The 11,429-nt window shown below is 33.7% G+C and overlaps 1 protein-coding gene across 1 annotated transcript in view; it reads right to left on the bottom strand.

The window, feature by feature from the left end:
• Positions 1-7,096: 7,096 nt before the first annotated feature.
• Positions 7,097-11,429, bottom strand: part of med30 (mediator complex subunit 30) — a 52,710-nt gene continuing 48,377 nt past the window's right edge. Inside the window, exon 5 of the mRNA XM_033636310.2 lies at positions 7,097-7,935. Within this exon, the coding sequence (XP_033492201.1) occupies positions 7,840-7,935 (96 nt within the window). The 3' untranslated portion in view covers positions 7,097-7,839. The remainder of the gene's footprint in view (positions 7,936-11,429) is intronic.

Genomic DNA, 11,429 nt, shown 5'->3' with positions numbered 1-11,429 from the left:
CGCGACAACGTATGACCACTTCCTGTTTGGGATTATTTATCAGTGATTTGGCTGTATCACATTACCAATCAGCAGTAATATCTGTTGATCTGTAAAGGACTCGGTCAAGCCCAGCTGTCCTGATGCCTTCTCCTCCCTCCTACCTTGTAATTAACAGAAGACTTTTATAGAGGTCACAAATGAAATAGATAAATGCCAATTTTGTAAGAATGATTTATAAAAAAAAATAAACTCATATTTGATGATAACTGCATCTCCTCCTGCCATTTTGTTTGTGTTGTTTATAGTATGTCATAAAATTGTGAAAAAAATCAGTGTATTATATTATGGGTGTGTTATAGTATGAAAGATGTCAAAAAAGTAAGTGGTAGTGTGTCATAACAGGGTGAAATAAGTCATATTAAAGTGTCAAAAAAATCTATAGAAAAAACTCATAATATAGTGTGTCATAAAAATGCGACAAATAAGTCATAGTATAATATGTCACAAAAAAATTAATTAAAAAAAGTCATAGTATAATATGTCACAAAAAATTTAATTAAAAAAGTCATAGTATAGTATGTCATAAAAATGTAATAAAAAATTCATAGTATAGTATGTTCCAAAAAATGTAATAAAAAAGTCATACTATATTATGTCACAAAAATGTAATAAAAAATGTCATAATATAGTATGTCATAAAAATGTAATAAAAAAAGTCATAGTATAGTATGTCATAAAAATGTTATAAAAAAAAGTCATAGTATAGTATGTTCCAAAAAATGTAATAAAAAAAAGTCATAGTATAGTATGTCATAAAAATGTAATAAAAAAAAGTCATAGTATAGTATGTCATAAAAATGTAATAAAAAAGTCATAGTATGGTATGTTCCAAAAAATGTAATAAAAAAAGTCATAGTATAGTATGTCATAAAATTGTAATTAAAAAAGTCATAGTATAGTATGTCATAAAAATGTAATAAAAAAAGTCATAGTATAGTATGTCATAAAAATGTAATTAAAAAAGGCATAGTATAGTATGTCATAAAAATGTAATGAAAAAAGTCATAGTATAGTATGTCACAAAAAATGTAATAAAAAAGTCATAGTATAGTATGTTCCAAAAAATGTAATAAAAAAAAGTCATAGTATAGTATGTTTTAAAAATGTAATAAAAAATGTCATAGTATAGTATGTTCCAAAAAATGTAATAAAAAAGTCATACTATAGTATGTTCCAAAAAATGTAATAAAAAAAAGTCATAGTATAGTATGTCATAAAAATGTAATAAAAAATGCCATACTATAGTATGTCACAAAAATGTAATAAAAAATGTCATAGTATAGTATGTTCCAAAAAATGTAATAAAAAAAGTCATAGTATAGTATGTCATAAAAATGTAATAAAAAAGTCATAGTATAGTATGTTCCAAAAAATGTAATAAAAAAAGTCATAGTATAGTATGTCATAAAAATGTAATAAAAAAGTCATAGTATAGTATGTTCCAAAAAATGTAATAAAAAAAGTCATAGTATAGTATGTCATAAAAATGTAATAAAAGATGCCATAGTATAGTATGTCATAAAAATGTAATAAAAGATGCCATAGTATAGTATGTTCCAAAAAATGTAATAAAAAAAGTCATAGTATAGTATGTTCCAAAAAATGTAATCAAAAAGTCATACTATAGTATGTCAGAAAAATGTAATAAAAGATGTCATAGTATAGTATGTTCCAAAAAATGTAATAAAAAAGTCATACTATAGTATGTCAGAAAAATGTAATAAAAAATGTCATAGTATATTATGTTCCAAAAAATGTTATAAAAAAAAGTCATAATATAGTATGTTCCAAAAAATGTAATGAAAAAAAGTCATAGTATAGTATGTCATAAAAATGTTATAAAAAAAATCATAGTATAGTATGTTCCAAAAATGTAATAAAAAAGTCATAGTATAGTATGTCATAAAAATGTAATAAAAACGTCATAATATAGTATGTCATAAAAATGTTATAAAAAAACGTCATAATATAGTATCTCATAAAAATGTTATAAAAAAAAGTCATAGTATAGTATGTGACAAAAATGTAATAAAAAAAAGTCATACTATAATATGTTCCAAAAAATGTAATAAAAAAGTCATAGTATAGTATGAACATAAAAATGTAATAAAAAAAAGTCATAGTATAGTATGTCAAAAAAATGTAATAAAAAAAAGTCATAGTATAGTATGAACATAAAAATGTAATATAAAAAGTCATAGTATAGTATGACACAAAAAATATAATAAAAAATGTCATAGTATAGTATGTCATAAAAATGTAATAAAAAAGTCATAGTATAGTATGTCAAAAAAAATGTTATTAAAAAAAAGTCATAGTATAGTATGTTCCAAAAAATGTAATAAAAAAGTCATACTATAGTATGTCACAAAAATGTAATAAAAAATGTCATAATATAGTATGTTCCAAAAAATGTAATAAAAAAGTCATAGTATAGTATGTCATAAAAATGTTATAAAAAAAAGTCATAGTATAGTATGTTCCAAAAAATGTAATAAAAAAAAAGTCATAGTATAGTATGTCATAAAAATGTAATTAAAAAAAGTCATAGTATAGTATGTCATAAAAATGTAATAAAAAAGTCATAGTATAGTATGTTATAAAAATGTAATAAAAAAAAGTCATAGTATAGTATGTCATAAAAATGTAATTAAAAAAGTCATAGTATAGTATGTCATAAAAATGTAATAAAAAAATCATAGTATAGTATGTCATAAAAATGTAATAAAAAAAGGCATAGTATAGTATGTCATAAAAATGTAATGAAAAATGTCATAGTATAGTATGTCACAAAAAATGTAATAAAAAAGTCATAGTATAGTATGTCATGAAAATGTAATAAAAAAGTCATAGTATAGTATGTCAAAAAATGTAATAAAAAAGTCATAATATAGTATGTCATAAAAATGTTATAAAAAAAGTCATAGTATAGTATGTCATAAAAATGTAATAAAAACGTCATAATATAGTATGTCATAAAAATGTTATAAAAAAAACGTCATAATATAGTATGTCATAAAAATGTTATATAAAAAAAGTCATAGTATAGTATGTGACAAAAATGTAATAAAAAAAGTCATAGTATAGTATGTTCCAAAAAATGTAATAAAAAAGTCATAGTATAGTATGTCATAAAAATGTAATAAAAAAAAGTCATAGTATAGTATGTCATAAAAATGTAATTAAAAAAGTCATAGTATAGTATGTCACAAAAAATGTAATAAAAAAAAGTCATAGTATAGTATGTCATAAAAATGTAATAAAAAAAGTCATAGTATAGTATGTCACAAAAAATGTAATAAAAAAAGTCATAGTATAGTATGTCATAAAAATGTAATAAAAAAGTCATAGTATAGTATGTCATAAAAATGTAATAAAAAAAAGTCATAATATAGTATGTCACAAAAATCGAATAAAAAAGTCATAGTATAGTATGTCACAAAAATCGAATAAAAAAGTCATAGTATAGCATGTTATAAAAATGTTTAAATAAAGTCACAGTATAGTTTAAAAACGAAGGTAAATGTATAGAATGTCATAACAATGTGAAAAAAGTCACATCAAAGTATGTCATAAAAATATTTTTAAAAGTCACAGTATAGTATGTCATATATGAGAAAAAAAGTCCAAGTATAGTGTGTCATAAAAATTAACAGACTCAGACGTGCATTCATCTTTGTAAATCTGATGAAAAGAGTGCATGTGCATATTTCTTTATTTATGCATAGATGCAGTTTTGGTTGTGAATGTATCCAGAGTCTTATGCATCTGGCTTATGCATGTGTCCCATGGCAGCCTTGTGGCCACCACTTGCGGGATGGGACATCACTTATCCTCTAGCCCCATTTCCACCGGGCAGTACACAATGGTTCAGTCCAGTTTGGTCCACTGTGAAAAGTCGTGGATGTTACCAATGGAATTGATGACTTGAGGCTACACCTATGACTTTCTGACACACAGTGCAGTAACATCACACCTTACAGTTATTTCCAGAGAGGGGCCTGGGCAAAACTATTCCAAAAATTAAGTCAGGGAATTGCACAAATATTGTGTGTAACAGTGTCTGAGGATTCATTTGTTTTCCTGAACAATCACACTGGAGAAAATATGCTGACACAAGCACACATTGTAAACATCAGTGTATAACCCTGCAGTTTTATTCACTTCATCATTTGTGACAGAGTGTGCATGGACAAGTACTCTGACCTCTGCCTCAGCTGAATGAGAACACACTCTGTTTGTACAGTTATAATGCTGCATTGCCCTCAGAGATATAACAACCACCCCTGTATTAGACTACTGAGGAGGGGTTTATTAGTCACTACTCAGAGCATTGATTTTTTTTTTACACTGTTGAAAGCCTTTTCGCTGCTCCAATGCTGCATCTGTCCTTCTGCATCTCCCTGAGGACAATACCCTCATAACACATCTTAGATACGACCCTGGCTTTGCTCTGAATTATTAAACACACCCATATCAGATATTCTCATGCATATCTGTAACCTGGCAGCGGTGCCATATGAGTGTGTCTTTGTGTGTGCGCACATGTGCTCAGTTTTTAGCTCACGTTTCATGTTTGTATTGAATTAGGTCCTTTGTGAATTCTTCTTTCTCTCCGTCTTTACTCCGTCTGTTTCTTCCTCATCTATAAATTAGAAAACAGAGAACAAAAGCTCCCCCTTAAATTAGCTGGCCTCCTATCAAATAAAGGAATCTAAGAGTATAAAATCACTGAGAGTGAAGGGGAAACTTTTGGTGCCACTTTTAGGCCTCAGCGAAAAGCATTTTATCAACTTTCCTAACTTATAAAATGACTTCTTCGGTATCTCTGCTAATATTTAGGAGAGCTCCAGTGGTGTCCTTAGAAAGTGATCAGGCAGAGAGCTGCTCACAGAGAAGCAAAGATGTTTGTATTTGACTATACACTTATTAAGATTGAATAATGCTTTGATGGACCCGGTGCTCTCTCTCTCTCCACGTAAACAAAGATCCTCTCAACCTCATGGCAACAGCAAAGATCAGAATCTGTGTCACAACAAACTACTTCTGCAGTAATAAATCAAATTTAATAATGGTCAGATTTATTTATTTATTCCTCAAAAACAAGCTGCACTTATGCACAATGTGGGTTTATTGATTTATTAGTTCTTTAGAGCCATATTTGATAGTTTTGATTTATGTATTACGGTGTAGTTCCCAATCAAGCTTGACCAATAAATTGACTATGTTGACATAAATTGGTGGATAAACCTATCTCAAAAATATGAGTATCGGTTTGTACAACAGCTGATAAGTAACAAGAAATTGCAAACTGGGTTTAGCATTATTTGGAAAGTGTCTAAATTATTGTCCAACGCAGAGCGCTGACAGGTTGATTTTGTACACTATAAATTTTTCCGTGCTGTGTTTGTCTTGATCACAACAAGTCAAAAGAATCCTTACAAAGAATGTTAAATAACTATCTGCCAGCAGTGTTGTGCATGAACACACTAAAAGAGCGAATTCATCTAATGTGCTCATATTTTTCATGAAGGGTTAAATGTATGCATCAGTTTGCGCTACAAGTAAATCAGTACGTATTCGAATGAAAAATTTGTTACATTTTATATAAAAATTGTGCCCTCTGGGTCTGAAAACACAAGTTCAAACATCAGCCCCATCGACAACGTTTAGAGCTACACGTTAATTTGAAGAACGCGCACAGTCTTGTGAGTGAATGATGGTCACAAGAAATCGTGAACAAAGTGTAAGACCACGAGCCAACAGCTGCAAACTCCTTTTCTCTCTTTTTTTCCTCCATTAATGCTTCCTCCAAATTGATCCTTCGCTGAGGCCCGCCCCTTTTTGACGGTCTGTCAAGTTGTCAGAACAATCATGGAGCCCAAACTGTGACTAACTGCACTCTCTGAAGAAATATTGTCAAATTTTGGGAAAAAAACTATCAAGGTATTTCAGAGAGAAGCAGACAGAGGGGTCTACATTATGTGTTTGAAGGATATATCCAGGATGTCAAACTCACTCAGCACAAATAAGTTTAAAAAGATAAAGACAGAAGCTGAAGCCTGATGCACAGATCACAGTGAAAAAGTGAACCACCACACCAGCTGGTTATCAAGACAGATGACAATGTGTTTACATTCAGTAGGATATACCTTTAGTAGCTAGCTGGTTAGCTAGCTAACCCTACACTTTTCAGGGTTTGATTTTGGTTTTTGGAACAAGGAAGTAACGTATCTCCATCAAACCTTTTCACGTAACCAGTGTAATTATCATGTGCCCCAACGTTTAGCTCGAAATCCACAAAAACAGCCTGAAAATCTGAAAGGATTGCATGAGAGTCTATAAAGCACAGCTGTGTTGTTGTCAGACCCTTTTTTGAGGTGGCTGGTGATGCCACGCTAAAACTGGCCAGTCTGCATTTGAGGGGCGGGACTTAGCAAATTATGCGCTCTTCAAAACTGAAATCATAACACATCTCTCAGCTGTAGCAACTGTAATGACGGATGTGGTGGTGACTGTACCAGCTTGTATAGTATTTTTATGTTTTGTCTTTTTTAACCGATCCATAATTTGATTCATGCAGGCTGAATTAAATTTCCATTGCATGTATACCTTAATTTACTTTCTGCATAATATGATACACTGTTTAAGTGGTAAAACTTACACTCTTATGTTTTTGGTTTTGGGTAGTACACAGTAATTCATTTAGTGGGCAGTGGCAATGACTGGGGATTGGGGATGGATGGGTAGGAAGAGGTTCTACTTAAAAAGAATAGCTCCGAGCAGCTCATTTAAACAAAAAACAAAAACAAAACAGAAGAATTAAGCATGAGCTAGTTTTGGGCCTGTGAACTTAATTTAATTGATTTAATTGATGTGAACTTATCTTTGAGTTAGCTCTTGTAAAGTGTAAACTTGCATAACACTGTCAGCTAATATACAGTCAGAGACAAACTTTTAGCACGATGCCTAGGAGTGACTCAGATGTTTGATGAATACATATGGTATAAACTACAGATAAACCAGCAAACACAAATCACAGCACAAAACAGACTCTTTTTTAAAAATCACAGATTTATATTTGAGCAGAAACCTTAACAATGCATCATATTGAAATGTCAGACCACAAGTCCAATCAGAGCAGAGCATTGATGAGTTTACATATTACATCAAATTAAAAAAAGCAGATCAATATAGTCACAATAAGACTTGTGATGTTGCCACAGTGTATGTCTTTCTTATTTAAGATTTAAGGGGTCATATAAAAGCTTTTTAAAGTTGGGGCTTCACACAGTTCTAATACAATAACATGGGCAGAATTTGAGGATTAAATAGAATATATCAATGTATCTCTACAGGCATAAACCCTCTATTGAGCTAGTACCTACAAATAGATAAAACACAATATATCATCTCTTCAGATTAATTCAGTCAATATCTTGATTGAAATGCAGAATATTGAGGTTGTTTTCTGCCATCCTCCACACTGATGTCACCTGCACCCTCCCTCCGAGTGTTTTATTGGGTGTTCTCTCACGTCTCTGTGGTGTCGAGCCCTGTCGTCTTCATGTGTCTCCGCTCATTTTTCCTTCTATTGTTTCGCGTCTTCTTCAGGAAACGGGTTGAGATTGCCGGAGTCCCAATTTCCTCAGTAAAGTGCAGCCTCAGCCAGCCTGTGGTACCCTGTTGCATGTCCAGTTAACGACCAAATCTTCGTGTCCATTATTTGTAGTAAATGCGTGTGTGTGTGTGTGTATTTGTCTGTGTTATATATGAATGTGTTCGAATGTGTGTGGCTCAGCTCCTAACAGCCAGCATGGAGTTGATCTCCCAAATGAGGTTGCGGAGTTGGTCCATGATCTGCTTCAGTTGCTGGTTCTTCTGCTTCAGCTTCTGCAGGAAAATGAGAACAAAACAAAACAAAACATATTTTAGATGAAAAAAAAAACAAAAAAAAAAAACAGAAAATATAAATGCCAGAGTGCCGCTTTGTCTGCTGAAACAATAAAACTACAGGTTTACAAAAGACAAAAAGGTCAAACAACCGACAAAACACTTCAGCAAACAACAAAGCAATTACATTTCAGCAGAAAACACATATTTCATGGCTTACAGGATATTAAAGTTGCACATACTGTAGTACTGGTATTAAAAAGTCCCGTGGAGTCATATTTAAGTTGCTACACCAAACAAGTTTTCCCCATCGGCTCTACCTTAGCATCATGTTATCAATTTAGCATAAACTTCACACTTCCTACACCACTCTGAGTACTTGTAAAATATAATTTCCTTCACAATATTACTGAGAAAAACAGGTTCCAGATGTATTTTCACTCCTAATGACTGCTGCTGTTTTGCTGCTGGCATGAGAAAATGAACAGGGAGGTTTGTCTCAGCAGGAAGTCGTGTGAGAAACACAGAAGACTCTTTCCTGTCTTCAAATTTAGTCCAAGTTATTGTTGCTGTCATAAAAGCAATCTAAACAAAAGTTTCAAGGTTTTTTATGCTTTAGTAGTGTTTGAGAATGGAGACTGATTCTTAGGTGAGTATCACAACTAATGTCAAATATATGTGTGGCAGCCATGCAGCAACCTCGGTGGTTGAAAAATGAAGTGCCAAAAACTGCAGTTTCTCTAATGGCCACTTGAGGCTGGCTCCAAAAGTGAGTCAATCCTCACAGGCACAGGTGTTGAATGCCCATCTTAAAAGCAGAAAAAATAATGTTTACAGCCTGGTACAAAAAAATATTTTTGGTCTCTATAGCTTTTTTCCACAGTCATGACGACTGTACGGGGGATGAACTTTTATGTAGCTTACCCGTTTAGATGTTATTAAGGTTTAAAGTTCCGCAAATTATTAGACATTCTGGTCTCCAAAAAAAGTCTTGTTCAGGATTTGGATGTACAAAAGACAGTGGGTCTTTTGTTTTTCTAAAAAGTACAAGGTTTTTAAGGTTTGACGCATTTTTTTTTTTTTTTTTGCTTGCAAAAATTTGCATTAGCATTAGCACAATTAAACACAGAGTGAATAAGCATTGCGCTGACCACAGACACAGCACATGATTTAAGGTAGACAGACGGACTACTGTATTATTAGTTCTGTTATTTATCACAGGGCTGACACAGAGAGACAGACAACCATTCACACTCACATTCACACCTACAGACAATTTAGAGTCACCAATTAACTTGCATGTCTTTGGACTGTGGGAGGAAGCTGGAGAACCCAGAGAGAACCCGCGCTGACACAGGGAGAACATGCAAACTCCACACAGAGGGGCTCCCTCCTGGGATTGAACCAGGAACCCTCTTGCTGTGAGGTGACAGTGCTAACCACCACACCATCGTGCCGCCTACACCTGCTAAAAATGGGCAACAGACTCCAATACCATGCCAGCAGGTGAGTATGCCTCTCTATTTTTTTTGTTCTGGTGTGTCGTGTTTGACGTTACGGTTAGTTAACAGCAGAAAGCAGCATGGAGGCCAATGAAAACGTTACAGCGGCTACACTCGACTAACTGCAAATCTAATCTGTAAAGAGTTGCAGAAGGTGACAACATTCATGCTAAAAAGGGGGCAAAAATGAGTGTGTCCACAACCCAGGTTTTATGTTTCCAGCCCTGCCAATCAGAGCTGGAGCCAATAATTATCTATGAGTCTTTTATCTCAGGAATGAATGCAGATTGTAACCTTTACTATTAAATACAAAGCCAGATGTTGGTGGGTGTTAGTGGACATTTTGTCCAGTGGGAAAGGGGCTTAAGTTAAATATGAAAAAAACACGCCTTCTCCTTCACAGTTTGTTTGAGGCAAGGATTAACAAAAGTCTGAAAGCCACATTAACTTCATGTATTTCATTGTATTTCTTCCTCCAACATACAATGGATAAAATTTTCCCACCTGGCCATCAACCTCTCCCCAAATACTGAGTACTTTAGTTGACTTCATCAGTCCAAGCCTCTGCTAATCGCTGAACCAACACATCTGGCCTGCCTCAGGGGTGTACAGGTACATCACAGAGGAGCAAATAACCCCCCCACCCCCCACCCCCCCCCACCCCCCGTCACTGAGGGCTTTGTCCGCTGATTGCCTCTGAAAGCTCCACCAAGATCTCTAAGTCAACAGCTGCTGGTGACTGAAGTACCACATCGCTGAAGCTTTATACATAAACAAATAATGGCTCCAGAGCTTCTGCTGCTGCTGCTTGAGACTCAGAATAAAAACAGGTACAGCTGCCAAATGTGTGCTGCCTTTGAACAAGTAACTCAGGCTAAACATCTACATTTGAAGGTTCGGGCAAATTTAGCAACAGCAGTACATCACAGCTACTTACTCAGCTGCTTTTCTTCTGATAGATAGCCAGAGAGAGAGAGAGGGAGAGAAAGAGGAGAGCTCCTTCACTCAGGAGCTACTGTATCTGCAGTGCAGTGAAATCTATTAAGATTAAATCCATCTCACTCTCTCGGTAACACTCCTTTAGCCATGACTAATTACCAGCCATTTTTGCAGCGCAGATAACACCTTGAGCAATCGATTTCACACAGCTCTCTTAATATCAACTGTTTAGCTGATTGTCCTTGAAGATATTCCAGAGTAGAACATTTGGAGGCTTTCCAGTTTCTCTCTCTGGGGGGCTCTCAAGCTCTCTCACTCTTTTCTCCCTCCTCTTTCTCCCCCCTTTCTATCGCTCTCCTACTTTCATTTTAATTCAGCATGTGTGTGGATGTGTGTGTATTGCATGGGATATGCCTCATTACCCTGACGAGCAAGTTCTTGAAATAACTCGGTCATTTACTCTGTATTAATGAGATGATACTGTGAGCCTTTGTAATTTCAGTCGAACACTTTTTAAACAAGGTATACAACATTGGTATTTTTTTTAACAACAAAACATTTCTTTTTGCTTTAAAAAGAAACTGCAATCACAGATATATTTTTCAAGCAGATTTAGCTTCAAAGACAGAATTTGCTACTTTTGAATCCAGATTCTTTTTACAAAAATCTACTCTCAACATTTCTTTGAAACCAGGCATAAAAAAATTTCATATTGGAAAAAAGACTACGGAGGCAGAGAAGCCTTCACGGCACGTTCATCATAAAAGGCTCTCTGGCATATCTTGATATATGAATAACAAGACTGCTATAATCACAGAAATTGTTCTGCAACCTCAGGGAGATATAATTCCATTCATAACCTTGTAATTAGCGTAACTCTAATACTTCACACCTATAATGCGATGTTTGGAAAAAAGGGTATACTACAGAGAACAAAGCAGAGAAAAGGAGCTCTGAACCATCTCTTTTTTTTCGTCCAGAGAACAAGGCTTTTACACACATATAGACACAAAAAGACCTCTTGAGGAATCCGGCGAATGCACTCTCTCATTT

The sequence above is a fragment of the Epinephelus lanceolatus genome, chromosome 16, assembly GCF_041903045.1.
Source record: "Epinephelus lanceolatus isolate andai-2023 chromosome 16, ASM4190304v1, whole genome shotgun sequence".
Classification (NCBI taxonomy): domain Eukaryota; kingdom Metazoa; phylum Chordata; class Actinopteri; order Perciformes; family Serranidae; genus Epinephelus; species Epinephelus lanceolatus.
The sequence above is the reverse complement of the archived record's forward strand: the minus strand, read 5'-3'. Positions and strand labels throughout refer to the sequence as shown.